The following is an 18,944-nucleotide window of genomic DNA, read 5'->3' as shown; positions in this document are numbered from 1 at the left end:
TGTACAGAGTTCAATGAAATTTTAGCAGCAGTCCAATCTGTGCATTCACACAAACAAGTAATATGAACAATAGGATATAAAACATCACACAGAACATAATAAATACTAGCATAAACTCATTGTAGACCATAAATAGAAGAGTAAGGTGCAATAAATGCAATTACCAGTACGATTAATACAGAAAAAGTGCAGCTGGATGTAAACATTGCAGCGTTGTTTAAAGTAAGCATAGTGACAAAAACTGACATATGAAAATTATTAGACCTAGGACATCACACAAAACATGACATAATAACATATGTTAGAATAACACAATAAATTAGAATACTGCAGTAAGGTTGCTGTAGACCCCAGGTTGGCATCATAGTGGCATCAAATGATAGTGTTCATTTCATGTATGGCTCTGGGGTATAAGCTCTTCTTTAGTCTGTTTGTCTGTGAAATGATGGACCTGAACCATCTACCAGGGGGCAGCAACTCCAAATGATGTCCAGGGTGGGAAGGGTCCTTTGATATAGATATGTGTTCTAGTTTAATTCTAAATAACTAAGTTTACTGCACACTTTATAAAAACAATATGTTCAAGGAAGTTGTATCATTAATATTGTGGTTTAACTTGTATCTTGTGTTACAACCCCTGGTCATAAGAGCTTTGACTAGACTAGCCTTTCACACATTTTGAGCTTATAGCCTGTGAGGGAACTGCTGATTTGCCCACCAGAAGGATGTGCCACCTCCCTCAAGGAAAGGACTGGCTACTTCTCCAGATAAAAAAAGACCAGTCTTATTACAGTTGACTTTGTAATGTAGAGACAATATCATTGTGGCAGTTGCAATTCTAATTCTGCTTAGATTTTGTTCAGTTCTGATTAGGTGGTCTTATTCTATTTAGTTTGGTTGCATTTCTTAAACATGTGAAATGGTTCTCCAGCCAAGGCTCATATTGGTCTTCGAACTCCCTCTCTGTTTTTTGTAAACCTCAGGTCCGGATCTTGGAGTTATTTTTGAAAGAAACCACTTTTGAGAAACAGATTAACTCTGTAGTCAAGAGTAGTTTTTTGCAGCTCCATCTTTCAGCAAAGGTCAAGCCTTTTTTTATCTTCTAGAGATCTTGAGAAAGCTACTCATGTGTTTATGTTTTCTCAGCTTGATTATTACAACTCATTGTATTCTTGGATCAGTAAATCCGTGATACATGGGTTACAGTTGGTTCAGAATGCAGCTGCTTGTTTTTTGGTTGGGGCAAGAAAGTCTGATTCTGTTTCTCCAATACAGTGGTACCTCGGTTCTCGAACTTAATCCGTTCTGGACTCTGGATAGAATCCTAAAAAGTTCGAGCTCTGATCGAATTTTTCCCATAAGAAATAATGCAAAACCAATTAATTGGTTCCCGGCCCCCCAAAATGACACCTAAATATGTTATTTATTTTTTTACCATTTAAACACAAAATGAGCAGGATAAAACAAGAAGAGCATTTTTTTCTTAATGGCTTCCAAAACGATAAAGATCTTATGGTGCATTCCATTTGCCCTTGGAACTTGGATTCCGAGTTTTGAAGCCGGAAGTGACGACATGCGCGCTCCCGTTTCTCGGAGATCCGAGAAATATCTCGGATAACGCAGAGGATCCCAAGTTCAGAATCCAAGATGGCTGCGCCCTTTATCAACAGAAGGTAAAGTTGTAGTTTTATCCTGTTTAAGCACTATTTCTCATTTATGGCTCATTAAATCGGTCGCACACACTATACCGTCCAACTTTTCTGTGGACGTGTTCTTACGGAGTTTTATACGTGAAGCACCGCGCGTAATGTGTTATCAAGTGATATTGCTAACAATGGCAATTAACCGGGCTAGAATTGGATTTTATGATTAGTCAAATTATTTGTCGGATTTAAGGTAGTTCGGGCTAATTGTAAGTGAACAAAGATAAAGGCCATTTAAACTGAGGTACCTTAAATCCGACAAGTTGTCCGGCTAAGCAAAAAATCTTGCCTTTTCATATGGGTCCATGGTATTGCTACTTCTGTGGCAAATGGAATGTATCCGACTCGGTTTTCCCGAGTTTTTAGCAGATGTGACGTAATATCGGAATCCGAAAATCGGATCCCGAGGTAAATGGAATGCAGCATTATCCCATTACCCCTGTCCTGCCCCGATTGTCTGCTCCTTCCATGTGCCACGCCCCCTCGTTAGCCTCGTGTGGGATACCCATGTGATCAGCTGTTTATAGTTGTCGTTATTAGTCCTCTGTATTTAGTTCGCGTTTCAGTTTGTTTCCTCAGTCCGCTCATTGGGTGCGTTCGACTTTCTTACAGCGCTGGCTTAAAGCAACGCATTCTGATCGTGACGCAATGCATTACGGTTAGATGCATTGCGACCTCTCACCCGGCTGCACAAACTGGAACCGCCTCCGTGACAACACACCTTTGCCCTTATTGGCTGAAGAGTTTAGTTACATGCATGACGTTTGTATCCCAGGCAGTTCCGATGCGTAATCTGCTATTTCTCCCAAATATCACGTAAAGCAGTGAGAACTGGTTTTCAGTTAATTTACCTGGTGAAATAAAGTTTAAATAAATGACATAAATGCTCTAATAGTACACGTAAGTTAGTGGTTTATTTATTGTTAGTTACTGTAATATCGCGCTGCTTTATTTGGTTAATCGTCCAGTCTGTGAAGAAGGCATTCAAGTAAGAATTGCATTGTAGTATGACTCATTTCCTGGCGCGTACAATTTATATTAGGTCAGCGTTCACGGTTCGACTTCTGATATTCAGATCGAGTTCTAGTTCAAACTGGTTTGTTCGACTTTCAAGAAATTCGAGTTCTAGTGAGTTCGAGAACCGAGGTACCACTGTACTAGCTTTTTTACATTGGCTGCCTATCAGTTGTCACACTGATTTCAAAATTTTGTTGCTATTTTATAAATTATTTCATGGGTATGCTCCTGCCTGTTTATCTGAAATGTGTGTTTTACACTAACCTTTCAGAGAGATTTGATCTTCTGGTCAGTTGTCTCTTGTGGTCCCTCATATTAGGTGTAAAATTAAGGGAGACAGGGCTTTTGCAGCTGCTGTACCTCGCCTGTGGAATTATTAACTGTATTACATAAAGGAGTCACCTACAACTGAACTGTGTAAAACGAGGCTGAGGACTCATTTCTATTCTCTAGCTACCTTCAGTAGTACCTTTGATTTGTCTTTGTTTCAACTCACTGCTGGTTGTTTTGTGTTTTATTGTAATAAATTTCTATCTTATTTTTACTTCTGTTCATTTGTTTCTATTTTTCTATTTATTAAATGAGCCATTAAATTACATCTATTTTTCATTTAGCAGAAGCTGATGAGAGAATCAGACCCCAGGCCTGCGAGTGACAAGTAGGGAAACTAACCACTATACTACCAAGGATCAGCACATTATAGAATATGTGTATTAATAACATATAAGCATTAAATTTACCAGTTACAATTCACCATGTCTTTTTTTTGGAGCTGACTATCACAGCTACTACTCAGCACATTCTCAACAGTCTTTGAACTGCCTTAAGAAGTAAGTACTATAAATGTGGAAACAAGCTTAAAACATTCTGAGTGACAACACTTACAGTATTAGCAACTTTGCAAAAATAATAAGCATGCGTTGATTATAATACAGTAGAACTGGTGACACTGAGCCCAATTCAGTTTTACTGTATAGTGCCTAAATGAGGCTGCGATTAAGTCTAATACAACACACATCTTGATAGAGAACTTTCGCCAAAAAAAAAAAAGATGCACGCAAACCTCGACTGTAACTTTATCACTATGCAACCCATAATGCGCAGTGCTTCAGTTTGGTTTGAAACTGCAAATGAAACAATAGAGGATCTCTGTGGGGAATGAAACTTCTTTTGTCACCAGTTACAAACTAAGCGAGGTTTCATCTGAAACTGCCCTTTGTACCTGACGTGTACTTCAAAGCCTCATAATATTATGTGATGCAGACTTGCTACCTTAAAACTTATATACTTGTGCATATACGTACTTGTGTATATGACCTTTGTTTTGTATTGCTTATCTTTATTTTATTTTTATGTTATTTTTGTATAAGTTGTGTCCTCTTTTTGTATCAGACAGTGAGAGTGAGTGCTTTTTGTTTTGTATCATTTTCTTCATTGTTTGATTAGAAATGGAGTTGTGCAAGTATATATTTATAAGCCACTTGTGCTTGTGGTGTTTCTTAAATTTGATCAAATTACGCAGCCTTTTTGTTTGAATCAGACAATGTGTGCTTATGCATTGTTTTTATGTTCATACTCCTAGACACAGAAGGGTTGTAACACTTTTATGAAATTAGTAAAAAATTATCATCACTGATTTGTTTCACAAAAAAATGTGCTTTCAGACTCAGAGGTACTTGGTTGACTGGTGGCTTATTGCTATGAGGCGAGTTGTGAATTCCTTTGGTGCCATTTTTAAAAAGATAACATTGAGGAAAAAGAAATCTAATTTTGGTGTGATAAACTGAACAGCACCTGGATAAACTATGTAGAGAATGGGAGTGTTAGTAAATATGCATACTAGAAGTAAACATACTCTGTTAAATACACTAATTGCACATCTGATAGCTTGACAATGCAGCAAATGCCTAAAGGAACACAGTGATATGTGTCTACCTGACTGCTTTATACAATAAACTACAAAATTTCTTCACGTTCTGTACAACACACCGCAAATGCAGGCTATAATTGAACTCTTACCAGAAAGACAAATGTTTTTTTATGAACCAGACAAAAAAAATGAGGTTAATATGAACTGTATAATATAAGATTAATATGAACTCTATAATTAATATTACAAAAAAGTTTTATAGTGATGTGGGACTGTAAGGATGAAAATATGTGCACGCTTAGATTATTAGCATTGCACGACTCCCTCGTCCTTGTAAGGGGAATAATAATGGCTATTGTTAGAGGTGTTAAGAAAAGCTTCAAAAATTAGCCATTCTTCAGACACAGCTTTCATATATTATGCTGAGGCTAGGGTTGGGGCGTCATTGTCTCAAGCCTTTGAGGGGCATGTAGGAAGACTTGGCCACTGTGTGTTTAGCAGTTGCACATGGACCAACAGTGCCACACACAATGTAGCCTGTCTTTGGGCCTCAATGGCCCATGTCTTTTTCCAGGCAGAGGAGGCTGAGGCATGCTTTGGAAGTGTGCTGATGATGGGGCCTTATGCTGTACACAAGACCCACATCTGCATGGACAGAATCAAATGGATTCAAAGCCCTCACTGGGCCAAGGCTGGCTAACTGTGGCCAGCGAAAGGTCTCATTCTGTCTTAAGCTGGTTCCCAGCTATTGCCCTTGAGAACTTAGAATAGAAGAGGTACTTTATTCAATTCTGCAAGGAAACTGGGGAGTTCTTGTACATCCTATCTTACTCTCCATGTAAGAGACAAACACAAATGTACATATACAGGTGAGAGAAAGTTTTAAAGTCAGTATGTAGGGTCAGCCAGCATCCAGCACCCCTGGAGCAGTTGACATGATTATTGTGTAATTACTCAGGTTATATTATTGCTCTGCTTGCTACAGGATTTGAAACCATAGCCATCCACAGATCCCTAACCCACTGAGCTACACACTAGCCCCAAGTTGACAGATATGCAGGTACCTTGTAAAACTGACTGGATTTTAGGTTTATTTGTGCCACTATTTTTGTATTTTTGTAAAAAAAATATATATTTACTATTTTTGTGTGCAGTATTGAATGAGTAATGAACTTCCTCCCAAATATCTAAATGATTCAAGGTACAGCTGGACTGCTGATATAAGTCTTGCTATATTCGCTAGACACCAGTAGCTGGCAAATATGAAAGCATTTTTGGTGGGAGTTTCTGGGAATGATCTTTCTCACAGCTGCTAGGTTATGTCTGGGTGCTTGGTTGGATGGTTAGAACTACTGGTTAGAGCTCAGGGCAATGAGCAGGTTATAAGGTGCTAGGTAGTTAGTCTCTTTATCTGGAAAATGATGCAGAGACTCACCACTGTATGAGTCAGTTTGGTTGAGAGAAGAAACACCTGATGTGTCGTTATAGGTCTCCTCTGTAACACATTCAACACCAAAACCATCAACAGCCAAAGGAGCAAAACCAACACTCAAACAACTGTGCACATGAATGAGGTGTTTTTTTCAAGAGAATAAACTAGGGCTGCTGTAATTAGTCAATGCTGAAAATGCATTGACATCAATATTTAAAATCAATGCATCTTTTTAAAATTATTTTAATGGAATTACCTTTATGATTTCTAAAATGATTCAGTTTATTACAACAATTGTTTTCCTTTGATATGCAATCATCTGAGTGATTCAAATTACCACTAAATAAAGAAGTGGTTTGTACACTGTGCAGAATTTCAATGGCATATCATGGCGGCACTAGCGCTATGCACAAGCACCTGAAGAAGGAAACACACAAACAGTATTCTGGATGGACCGCCAGAAAAGGGCAAAACCACCCTGTTGTCTATTCATGTTTATTAAATTACCATTTGTACAGAGTAGGGGATTTTCTAGCTATTTAAAAGATCAGGGGCTAAGTTAAGTTTACCTGGGGTTTGACTTTTTTTATTTTGAAGAAAGATTGTCATCGGGCTAAAATATTCGGGGCTATAGCCTCAAGTGATTGGATCTTTTTAAATATCTTTTGTTCTTGTAGCTGCTAAATGTACTCATTATTAAAGCCATACAGTTTTCTGCCTGCTACCTTAGAATCTTCATTGAATGAATGTTAGAGAAATGTTTAGGCAAAAATCTGGGCTTATTCTACACCACACTTGATGGTGCCGGTGTATGTGTTCATGCATGCTGGGCTTATTGGGACCAGTGTCATTACCGTAAACTAAAAGTGAAACAAAAATAGACACTAAATAAAAGAAAATAATTTGTCAAATGAAAACTATATTTACCAAAAAAAAGTGCCAGATTTAAATCAGCAAAAAGTATGGCCACACCACCAACATATTTTAACGTTGTTCATCCACAATTTCTCCTCTTTTAAAAAAGCTGTCCCTTTTTTCACTGCGGCTTCAGTGCTTATCGCTTCTATGATTTACCAAAACAGTAGCACGTGGTACTTTGCTAAACGAATTTAATAAGCATAAATATAGGTCGAATTTATACAGATTACTTACTTTTGGACATCACAATATTAATATATATACTATTAATCTGCTTATCCAATTGTGGGTGAAAAATAACGTCCATATGGTGCCAGCATCCATTATCTAAAGCCCTGCAATAACAACAGTTTGTTATTGTCAAAATAAAAATTTTAACTTAAATGGTAAACTTGATTTTCTGGAGGAAAATTAATCGTTTAGATTAATCAACCAATCAGTAAAATAGTCTATAAATTAATTCATAGTCTTTAGTAGCAGCCCTAGAATGAACAAACCATCTACCTGCTGTTTAAGAATTTAAAAGTAAGACTGCATCATAACAATCATAATAAATTCAATTCTGTCTATATCCCATCAAATCCAAATTCCTACTACCGAGTATATACCTGCAGCAAAAAACACCGCTATAGCCATAGTTATTTTTTAGCCGATCAGAATTTCCTGGCAAAATGCACCTTAAATGCCACAGGGAGACTTCCAGAGAAAAAAACAACAACAATAGAGCTCATTGCTCATCTAGATACAGTTTATGCTAGACATTTATGTAAGATGGCCAGCAACATTATCAAGAACTCAACCCAACCAGACCACAAACTGTTTGCTCCTCTCCCATAGGGAAAATGATACAAGACCATCAGGATATGTACCAACGGCCTACAGCCTCTTCCCCAGAGATGTAGCCTGTATCACACCCCCTTTCCCACACAACCACACACCACAAATGGTCACCTTTGTACCTTTTCCTTGGAGTGGTAACTACATACCAAGTGCAGGGCTGCAATGTACATAGAGCCTATTGCAGGAAGCACTGCATGCAAGCAGGGGATGTCAGCCCTTCAAGGGCACACACTCAAAGTCAAACACCATGGAGTGACAGACAGAAATTCATCAAACTGCATGTCTTCAATATGTGGGAGGAAATCCAAGTCATTATGGAGGAGTGAAATGTATTGCTGTCCACTAAGTCACTGAACTGTCCCTGGTGTATTATTATTATACTCTATGTCATTGATAGCTCACCTTTACATGCAAATAAATATACAGTCAACATACAAATGTAGATAATCCTTAGAACCTGACTTCTGTGATGTAAACTGCCATAGCAAGGAAATACCCCTAGATGGCCATACATCACATGCAATCTGCATGTCACTGAAAGACACCATAAAAAGTAGAAGAATGTCTACAGATCCTGTGGATACAGACAGCCAAAGCATCAACATTCAGTATTCAGCTACAAATAAGCAGTCATGCATGAGGTATAATAGCCAAGACTCACTTGTGAGCACTTTGAGCGTGAAAGGATTCTTCTGTTGGATGGTATGGGTGAATAAGAATCGGGCATTGCAGCTGTAGTCTGTTGCAGCATCCCTTGCCAGGACATTGGAGAAGTACAGGTCACCATTCAACCCCATGGACACCCGCTGGTCCTGAGTGATAGGCTGCATGGCTTTAAATAAATTGATAGAATCAGACTGAAATTATGCTACCAATAATGTCAGAACTACATATAAATAATAAAAAAACACATTATTCTGTCTCAGTTTGCGGAATACTGTGCTGTAGAGTGCTATAGTGTTACATACAGTGCTTGACAAAAGTCTTGTCACTTAACCAAGTTGTAGGAACAATAAATAATAACTTGACCTGTAGTTAATCAGTTGGAATCAGAAATGGCTTATAAGAAAGGCAAAGCCCTCTAGATTATGCTTATTATACCAAAATAAAGTTTTTCATCATTCATTGAGTTTTGTCATGTAATTAGGACAAAAAGGTCAACTTTTGCCTGGACAAAAGTCTTGTCATATACAAAAATAATGTAGAAATTATACATATACTTTATTTAGAATACACAAACATGCTACAATAACATCAGAACATAAAGTCATGATGCCTTGGAAAAAAGAATTAATAACATGTATGACTTCCATGAGCTTGGAGGACGGCATCCATACGTCTTGGCAATGACTGAAATAACTTGTTGATGAAGTCATCTGGAATGGCAAAGAAAGCAGTCTTGCAGGACTCCCAGAATTGATGTAGATTCTTTGGTTTCATCTTCCAAGCCTCCTCCTTCATCCTACCCCAGACATGCTCAATAATGTTCATGTCTGGTGACTGGGCTGGCCAATCCTGGAGCACCTTGATCCTCGTCAGTTTCAGGAACTTCAATGTTGCGGCTGAAGTATGACAAGGAGCGCCATCCTGCTGCAGAATTTGCCCCCTCTTATGGTTTGGAATGTAATGGGCAGCAAGAATGTCTTGATACTTCAGGCTGTTGATGTTGCCATCCACTCTGCAGATCTCTCGAACACCCCCATACTGGATGTAACCCCAAACCATTTTTCCTCCACCAAACTTGACTGTTTTCTGGGTGAATCTTGGGTCCATGCAGGTTCCAACAGGTCTTCTACAGTATTTTCAGCATTTGGTATGCAGTTCAATGGATGATTCGTCAGAAAAACCAACCTTCTGCCACTTTGCCATTGTCCATCCTTGCTGCAAGCTGTGGGCCTTGGCAAATTCAACACGGTTTTTTTGTTGTGTTCTCATTAATGCTGGTTTCTGTGCACTAATTCGGCCATGGAGACCACTGCGTGCGAGAATTCGAGAAACTGTTCTGGTAGACACAGCGGTTTCTGGTGACCAGTTCTGATGTCGCTCTACTGCAGTTGAAAAAGGGTTGGCCCTGGACTTTCGAAGCAACAAATGGTCCTCTCGAAGAGTTGTCTTACGTGGTCTGCCTGACCTGGGCTTGTCATGAACATCACCAGTTTCTTCATATCTTTTTTTAATCCTCTCCACTTGAAGTTTGGATACATTAATGACGTCTGACACCTCAGCAGACTTGGTCTGTGGTTGAATCTTTGGCATGTTGTCAGAAGTCAGGTTGCACTTCAAGTGAAGGTCTGGCTTGCTGGGGATCTTTTTATACACACCTGGGATTATGTTAATTACAGTATTTGTCACAGGAGAACCTCAAATCTGTGATTGGTTGAATCATTAAAAGACATGACAAGACTTTTGTCCTTGCAAAAACAGGTGTTATGGACTTTAACAAGCTGTGAACATCAGGACACTTTTTGACTGTTTTATTTGCACCCAGTTATTAATGTGAAAGTCCTTGGCATTAAATTGATCCATTTATCGTAACAATTGATTGATTATAAATAAAGTTATATGCCTTTTTAAGTTACTATGTCCTTATGTGACAAGACTTTTGTCAATGACTGTACATGATATATAAGCACAATTCCCGCATACCCATAATTTTTAAAAGGAAAAGAACAAAATCTCTGAATGACTGATGTTCTAACACTGTGATTGTGCCTTGGTAGCTTAAGGATAAAGAGCACTGTCCTAGTGATCCCAAGATTCTGCAGTTTCAGTGTTGAGGGTCAAACAAACAATACTGTAAAGGCCTTAGTAGAGCTAACTCAGCCTTTTCTGGGCTATCCCTGTGTGCTAAACTGGTTCAGCACTAAAAGGAATTGCAAGATGGATACAGAAAAGGAAGGTGGGGAACAGAACTTACCACTATTCATCCAGAAGGTATGGGGTGGCGGAAGCCCAGGAGGTGGGTTGCAAGTCAGTACAAATGGTGATCCCTCAGTGACAACCACTGGCTCCAGGACCTCTTTGGGCCATAGTGGAGACTCTGTTACAGATGTAAATCGAACAGAATACTTCATTAAAATCCCCCATATCAATATAAAGGAGATTCACCACAAGTTTTACATAAATAACAAAATCGAATCTGTAGGGTTCTAACAAGAGGTAAGAACACTAACTGCAGCAGTCTTAACTGCTCTTTAAATGAGTGTTCTATATGTAATTCATTGATGGTTTGTTGAAAATGTTCAATGATATCTATGTTTGGTGCCCCAACAGGTGGCTGCCCTTCACAGACAGCTTCTTCTACAAAGAGCAAGTTGATGGAGCGTTAAAAAAAATTTCCCCATGATGAACAATAAAGATTAAATTATTATTATTATGTTTGTGTGCTTTTTTATCACTAAATGTATGATGTTGCACATGTGTGCTATCCCTAGGCTGATGGTTGTTTCAGAAAGTTTATGATGAAAGGTAACACAACTGATTCATGAACATGTGTCTGTAATGGACAACTGTTAATTTCCATACTCGAGACTCTGAGAAGGATCTTGTTGGAGATTGCTGTGCCAAAGTCATTGGAGGCAGAGCACTGGTACTCCCCCTCGTAGTCCTCGGGACGCCCACCACTGCGAAAGCTAATTTCCAGTGTTCCAGACCGTTTGCGCATTGACACACGAGGGTCTTTCATTACATTGAAGAACTTGCCATTCCGACGCCATGAGAAACTGCAACAAAAAAATACAGACCCTTTAGGTCATACTGTATCCTCAAGGACATTGTAAGTAAGTGAACTGTAATATAATACATTCTTGCTTTAAACATTCCCCACCTGTTCTCAGTAACTTCCATAATCTGGTCACACTGATGAATATTGCAACACCGCTATCAAATATTTAAATGCACAATAAAACACTATCAAGGATGTTTAAGGTACTGAAAATAATTTTATAAAAAGCAAATGTGCATTCAATATAAACAATAAAACTAGAAAATGTTCTAATAATCATCAGTATAATACATAGTATACTACAATGGCTGCATTATGTAAACAACTAAATAGGGGGAACAAATTCCTTTTGAATGGTGCCAATGTTCTTAGCTAGTCAAAGACTTATGCAACAGAATACAAAAGCACATTGTAGCTGCATGTGCCAGTTTCACCTGGATATTCCATTAGACGGGGCCTTGTGTAAGTGTGTGTCTATGCGTGTGCATGCGCATGTGTGTGTACACATAAGGAACGGTAGTCCATTGGGCTTGACCCGGAGGTTCACATTTTCTGAAATGCTCTTCAGTGTTTGTGCATGGCCTGATGCCCATTATTTCCAATTATAGTTGGATTAGGAGAGAAAACAGAGACAAAGAGTGGTATACAGTAACATGGGTGTGAAGAGAGCATGAGACATAGAGAGCTTGCTGAGATAAAGAGAGAGACAAGAGAGAGAGGGCAGCACAGGGAACGAGGTACAGCAGCCCTTTGTTTACTCTTACACTGGTACAGGATTCCCCTTGGCCTCACACTCGATGATGATGTTATCTCTAGGATCCACAATGTAGTCCTTCAGAGACTGCTTGACAATAGTAGGGGGCTGCTTTACTGCGGGTGAACAGAGTGTCAATTAGCTGCTCTGGGCTTGCCCATGCATGATACTGATAACATGCCAAGTGAGACTCACCCCAGACATTGATATTTGAGTTATACTTTTGATAATTAAATATGTTAACTTTGGTCAGAATATTTCAGATATGGAGACCACATACTTTACAAAATGTATCTAAGAAATTTAAAAAATGCATGTTATCTTTTCATTTTGCTCCTTCTCTGTCCAACTGATGCAAAATTTACTTGCAGTCACCAATAAAAAATGCTGCTTCATACACTTGAATGAAGATGCATACTTTTCTGGATTCATGACACTGAATACACTTGGTAGATTCAATGACAAGTAATGAAAACAATGCGGATTAATAAAGGTTAATTAGGACTTACGGTCTTGCTGGATCTTTGCTGTTAAATTTCAGAGGAGCCAGAGACAATGAGAAGAGTGAGGAGATGAGTAGTGTTAAAGAACCATGGGTTAAAATTATATACAGGTCAATTAGTGTACTGCTTTAGGTTTGCATAGTCAGACATTTCCAAACACATATGGTTTTTATATTTCATGTTTTTGCATTAGCAATTTGTGCAATAATGCATAGATTTTGAATTTTGGACAAAAGACCTAATCCAACCTTTCACTCTGCTTGCTAAAACACTGAAGACAGATGAATTTATCTTAGGAATGCACTGGAAGCCAGATGTAGCTTGAAAAAAATTTTGTTGGTTAAAATCATATATTAACAAAACAAGCAACAGGCATATCTGCTACATCAACCCAACCCTTGATATCTGTGCCCTCCATGTTCCAGTGAAAAGTCCTTTATTAGCATTCTTCAATGGCACAAATATTACACAAATGCCTGTTACTTAAAAAAGGAAAACAATTTTAACTTGTGAAATCTACACTCTTGTACTTACACTACTCCTTCAAATCAATCATATCACATCATTAAGGGTAGGAAATGTATGAGGAGTAACAGACAACACTAACAAAAGAAAACAACCAAACGAACCAAAAACTTTTTTTTTTTCACAACTCAACAGAAAATAAATAAAGGCACTAAACTATTGGGTATGACGTAATATATGTGAAGTAGGGCTAGTATCAGTCAATATCAATAATCATCATATTATATTTCATTATTTCTTTACTTGAAGGGTCCATTTTTCTTAAAATTCCCTTAAGATCCCCTTAAACAGATTCAGAACTTGTGAAAGATGACTAAATGAATGGACTGTAAACTGAAATATAATTATAAAAAAATCAATCATACAAAAATGAACTTTTTTTGTCATAGGGTGCAATGTTATTACTGGTTTAGTTATAGTTTTTATTATAGTGCAGTGTTATTATCATTTCAGCTTTTATCATTTTAGTTTGTTTTTTTTTTATTTTATTTTAAAGATATATTTGTATTTAGTTTTCATGTATTTTAGTTTCAGGGTAAGTTTAAATGTATATGTCTTATCTTTAGAGAATCCAATATTAATGTACTCATTACTCAGCACTCAAAATGGGCAAAACATGTTCAAGGTATTATTATCTATGTTTCTTGAATGTTTTCCATCAAAAAGAAAAATTGACCAAACCATTATTTTAGCTAAACAGTATTTAAAATGGTTTTTGAAAGTATGTTGCATTTTCTTTTTTTTCTATTTTACTTCAGTTTTGGAAGCAATATTTATAGTTTCCGTTTGGTTGTTTTTTAAATTATGTTTTCGTATCTTATTTTATTTCATTTTTACAAAACGTTCTCTTATAGTTTTTGTCAACGATACTCTGGTAACACCAGCAAACACTGACAATACAGTTTGTTGCAGTGTTTTGTCTCTGACTGCCTCACTGCTCAGGTTTGATATGGTATTCTGTTTTGATCCAGTACAGGACACCATATGTCGTGTGTTTTGCACACCCCCCCAGTCAAATTTAATCCCTGAGGATCTTGGGAGGAGGGGCTATATCTTCAGATTGACAGTGGAAACTGGCAATACTTTGAATGACTGGCAATACTTTGAGTCGCGAAACAAGTATTTCCAGTTTTAGTTGGCATAAGTTTTCGGCAGAGTTTACAATACACAGCACCAGACTTGAAAGGGGCAGTTCACCCTAAAACTGAAAAAAGATATGTTTTAGAGGGGTTTTAGTGCTTTCTATCCATCTAAGTCAGGGGTGGCCAATCTTATCCACAAAGGGTCGGTGTGTATGCAGGTTTTCGCTGCAACTCCCTAATTAGATTACTAATTAGAGGACTGATTGGCTGAAGAGTCCTCACACCTGGGTTTGAACAGCTTGCCTACAAGTTATCCCAAAAACCTGCATACACACCGGCTCTTTGCGGATAAGATTGGCCACCCATGATCTTGAGTCATTCTGCTAGGAGATGCCTACTTTTGGAGATATCAACAGTTGAAATGTCAGTCATCTTTCAAATATAATTGGAGTGTATGGTATTCTTCTGTGGTGGTTAAAGTGCCAAAAAGATACATAAAAAATTCAGCAGCAATGTCTCTTACCAGAAATCATGACCCAGTTATTGAATATAATCCACAGACTTTGTACTGAAAATTTGTATAGTGAAAATGTACAAAATATTTCCTGCTACTGAACTTCACACACCGTATCACTGCACAGAAAATAAGAGCACAAGGACCCTGGTGATTTCATTCAGTGCAGTGATACAATTGGTGTATGGTAAAATATTATAAACATGCCGTCCAGCCTTGGACCCATAACCTTTAGGTCCATAGCAATAGTGCTACCCACTGCTCTACATGCTTTTCATTTGTTGCTACATTATTATCCTTAGTTGTTATAGTAGTGTTTGTAGTAGTGGGATATCAGGCCCAAAACTGACACTACTATCAGTGCATCCCTATTATAAATAAATATATAAATTTTACATTCTGACAAAAAAGCAGAATCTAATCACAAAACATTCCAAGTGTAACAGGGCAGGAGGAAACCTTGGAGGAAGCCATATAACTGCAATACATATCGCAACTGTGATAAATCACGAAATATAAAGTTATGATTAAATTGTTAAAATTAATTTTAGTGTTTGTGTGTGTGCATGCATGCCAGTATGTGTGAGTGTGTGTGTCTGTGAAATCTGGGGGCTCACTTTTTGACAAAGATTAATAGAACAGATCACATTTGCTGTTTGTTAGTCATACATACTATTTTGCATTATGTATTTTATCAGTAAATTAGACTCCTTTAATAAAAAAAAACTGATGTTTAAAACCTTTTGGAAAGGTCCATTCTTGTGTGGTATGTAAGAATTTAGAAAGGGGGATAGCAAAGTACAGTAAAACCGGTCTAAGTCGACACTCGCGGGACCAGCTTAAAAGTGACGACTTAGAGAATTGACGAGATACTTTGGCGACTTATGTCTATCTCGTCGTTTTGTCGACTAGTAAATATAACTCGCCGTTTTGCCGACTTATAAAGTCGACACTTCAGCGACTTATGTCTATGTCGCCGTTTTGCCGACTAGTAAATATAACACCATATACCTCTACTCATCACAGTATAGAGACCTGCACGGGACGGATTTTTCAGTCCCGCTCCTGCCCGCTCCCGCAAGATTCTGTCCCGCTCCCGCAAAAAATATATATTATTTTTTCCCGCTCCCGCCCGCAGTATTCAAGTTTTGTCCCGCTCCCGCCCGCAAAATACCGCAGGTAAACATATATAAGTAGTCTTCTTTTTACCGCTTCTTCCCGCTACTCTGTTATTTGTTTCACTTGCTTCCCTTTTGAGTATATATAAAAAAGAAACGGAAAATAAACAAATATGTTTCGTTTTATTTTAGTTTAATTAAATGGAATGATGAACATGGACACGAACGAGGAGCTTTTCAGAACATGCCATCCCGTCCAAGCACCAGGCTGATTACTTCTTGGGGTGTCCGGTTACGTCCCCCGGCAATTGTAGTTTCTGTAGACGATTCGCCTGTAAATTATTATTTTAATTTAGTCGTTCTTGTTGCTTTTGTGCAGTAGATAAATGAGTATTTGTTTTTAATAAATTAATTTTAAGATAATTACATTTTGCGGGAGTCCCGCGATTAATTCTATTCTCCCGCAACCCGCACATACATGAGGACCTTACCGCCCGCACCCGCATTCACCCATCAAATCTTGTCCCGCGCCGCACTCGGTGCGACTAGTGCGATAGGTGGGGATTCCCTGTTTCTACATTGCCGTGGTGACAAGCAGGCGGCGGGAATGCAGCGATTGGGGTGTCGACTTACAGGTAGGAAAATCCATTCATTTGTGTTGTTCGGGACCGGGATTTAGGTGACGACTAAGGGAATTTGACGACTTACAAGCCGGCGACTTAGACCAGTTTTACTGTAGTACACTTTGAAAGCACATTTACAGCTCAAATTATAAGAACATATGAAATAAACAAACCCATAATATACACTATATCGAATATATTGAAACAGAAAAGATTTAAAACATACAAATTTTGTCCATATGAATATGTGATACAGTAACTGTGAAAATCATTAGAAACAAATACATTTTAACATTATTGGAACTGAACTTACGATCTATTGGAACTTCAATTGGGTACACCGCTTGCCACACCAGCTGCAGAAGTGAGAATGCGGCTACAGTGAATTCCGGCCACCCCCTGGTCAGCATCTCTCCTTTGGCTGGCTAACTTGATTGAAGCGTTATACTCTGGATAATGGCTGAGTCATGTACTTCTGGCTATGCCTCTGACCTGGTACATAAATACACCAATGTTCACGTTTGAAGTCATTATTATACACAAGGCAGCATTCAGAAAACACAATGTAACAGGATGTGTCCAAATCATGTGGCCTATACTGCCTACAATAGGCTGCTGGGTAACCTTGAGCAGAATAACCACTTGGAAAATGTTTTTACTATGGAACATATGTTTACATGACAGTACCTACCATAGAGGAGGTTCCACTATGTTTTTATCAGATTTTGTCTGCCAGATCTCATGATGTGAGGCTGGCTGGCCAAATAAGACCAACACATCCAAAGGAACATGCCATGGACTATAAAAGGCATATATTGAAAATTTGACCTGGGATTTTAAGAATCAATATTGGAATATTTTTTAAACTTAGCCCTAGTGTCCATCATATCACACTCATCTGAAAATCTGGGACTCATAATGTGCACTTTACAGCACCCAGGCATTATGAGCCCAGAGACTGCTGAGACTGGGCTCCAACCAGCAACCTTCGTATCACAGGCACAGAGGCTTAGACCACTAAGCCACACACCGGAGAACGCTGCAGTTACTGTACTGCATTCCCTGCAGCACAAACATATCAGATGCCTCAGGTCATGGTAAACAAGACTAAAGTGGACTGATGGTTCAAGAAAAACGTTTAAATGCCACAGGTTATTTTAAAGAAGCACAAGAGCAAATCTAATGCAGTGATCCAAGTTCAGTCTGGGCTGTGGCCATCTGTGACCAATTGACAAAAAAAATTATAAACTGACCTGCATGCTTTTGAGAACAACTGGGTTGAAACTTGATAGATAACATGTTAAATAAAACTAGAATTCTCATCCATTTATATATATTATGGATATATCAGATAATATAAATTGCTAGCGCTATTAGAGTAAGCACTGACAGCCAGCACTGTGAACTAGAACAAAGCTTTGTGTTCAAAGCACAGCAATGTTCAATGCTCCTGTGGACCAGGGAGCTGGTGGGAAGGGAGCTTAAAGATGCATGCTGGGAAAGCAAAAAGAGCCCTTCTGCTCTTGCCATAAAGGCGAAGGCAGTGGTTAAGACTGCATCTCCACCACTGCAACACAGCAAAGATGCCCACAGCAACAGAACCTACCCCTCCCTAACCATGAAATGCATATCGATACCCTCCACTCTTGATCTAAAAATACCCCAGTACCATCATCGTACCCCTTTAGAATGAGCAAGACAGCCCACAAGTCCCCCTATTTTCCCATATCACCTATTCCTTTCACCAAAAAAAGTGTCCTTCACAGCCTATTACATAATCAATCTCCTATACTCTTCTATTACTTCCTAAAAAGTACAGCTAAATTCTGACTAATGTTTCTCATTCATGACCAGTAGGCAGACACTCCAGTTATCAAATGAAGTATTGGCTGTTCCATTAGGATGGACATTTCAGGAAGAAATTAAATTTTATTACTGATAACATTCTTAAAAAGGTGATCAATTAAACTCACACGCAATAAAATGAGATGCAATTTTTCTTTAATTTTGTTTAATGGAGGCACTGACAATCATGTAGCTAAGGCCTTATGTAGAATGACTTTTGGCCAGTCTCTCAGGTTATGTCAGGTAAATATGGTAACCACGTGTTTCAGATGTTCAAGTGAAGTAGGAAATCTGAGATGCAGCAAAAGATGCAGTCAAAAGACTGACAATACGTTCTGTGTTTAAGGTACAGTAACAACTCCTGAAAAAACGTTTCAATAATTCTGAGTATTTTCTAAGACGCACAATTCTGAATTTTCAGACTAAAACAAACAAAACCTGAAATATAGACAATGCGAAAAATGTGCAACAAAAGC

The 18,944-nt window shown here is 38.3% G+C and overlaps 1 protein-coding gene across 26 annotated transcripts in view; it reads right to left on the bottom strand.

The window, feature by feature from the left end:
- LOC140577531 (neurofascin-like) overlaps positions 1-18,944 on the bottom strand; it is a 79,503-nt gene that overhangs the window by 39,923 nt on the left and 20,636 nt on the right. For 17 of the 26 annotated variants that reach the window (XR_011988708.1, XR_011988707.1, XM_072708425.1 and 14 more), the window contains exons 2-8: positions 16,937-17,115; positions 12,768-12,785; positions 12,269-12,374; positions 11,306-11,502; positions 10,698-10,820; positions 8,442-8,612; positions 6,026-6,085 (exon numbers count right to left, since the gene is read on the bottom strand). Coding sequence is in view for 23 of the 26 variants with exons in the window: in XM_072708425.1 (XP_072564526.1) it covers positions 6,026-6,085; positions 8,442-8,612; positions 10,698-10,820; positions 11,306-11,502; positions 12,269-12,374; positions 12,768-12,785; positions 16,937-17,033 (772 nt within the window). In the remaining 3 variants the exon portion in view is untranslated. Of the gene's footprint in view, positions 1-6,025; positions 6,086-8,441; positions 8,613-10,697; positions 10,821-11,305; positions 11,503-12,268; positions 12,375-12,767; positions 12,786-16,936; positions 17,116-18,944 lie in introns of those variants that run through there. The other 9 variants (XR_011988709.1, XM_072708433.1, XM_072708431.1 and 6 more) reach the window with 4 other exon arrangements.

This window comes from Paramormyrops kingsleyae, unplaced genomic scaffold (genome assembly GCF_048594095.1).
Source record: "Paramormyrops kingsleyae isolate MSU_618 unplaced genomic scaffold, PKINGS_0.4 ups91, whole genome shotgun sequence".
Classification (NCBI taxonomy): domain Eukaryota; kingdom Metazoa; phylum Chordata; class Actinopteri; order Osteoglossiformes; family Mormyridae; genus Paramormyrops; species Paramormyrops kingsleyae.
This window is presented reverse-complemented; position numbering and strand designations above follow the sequence as displayed.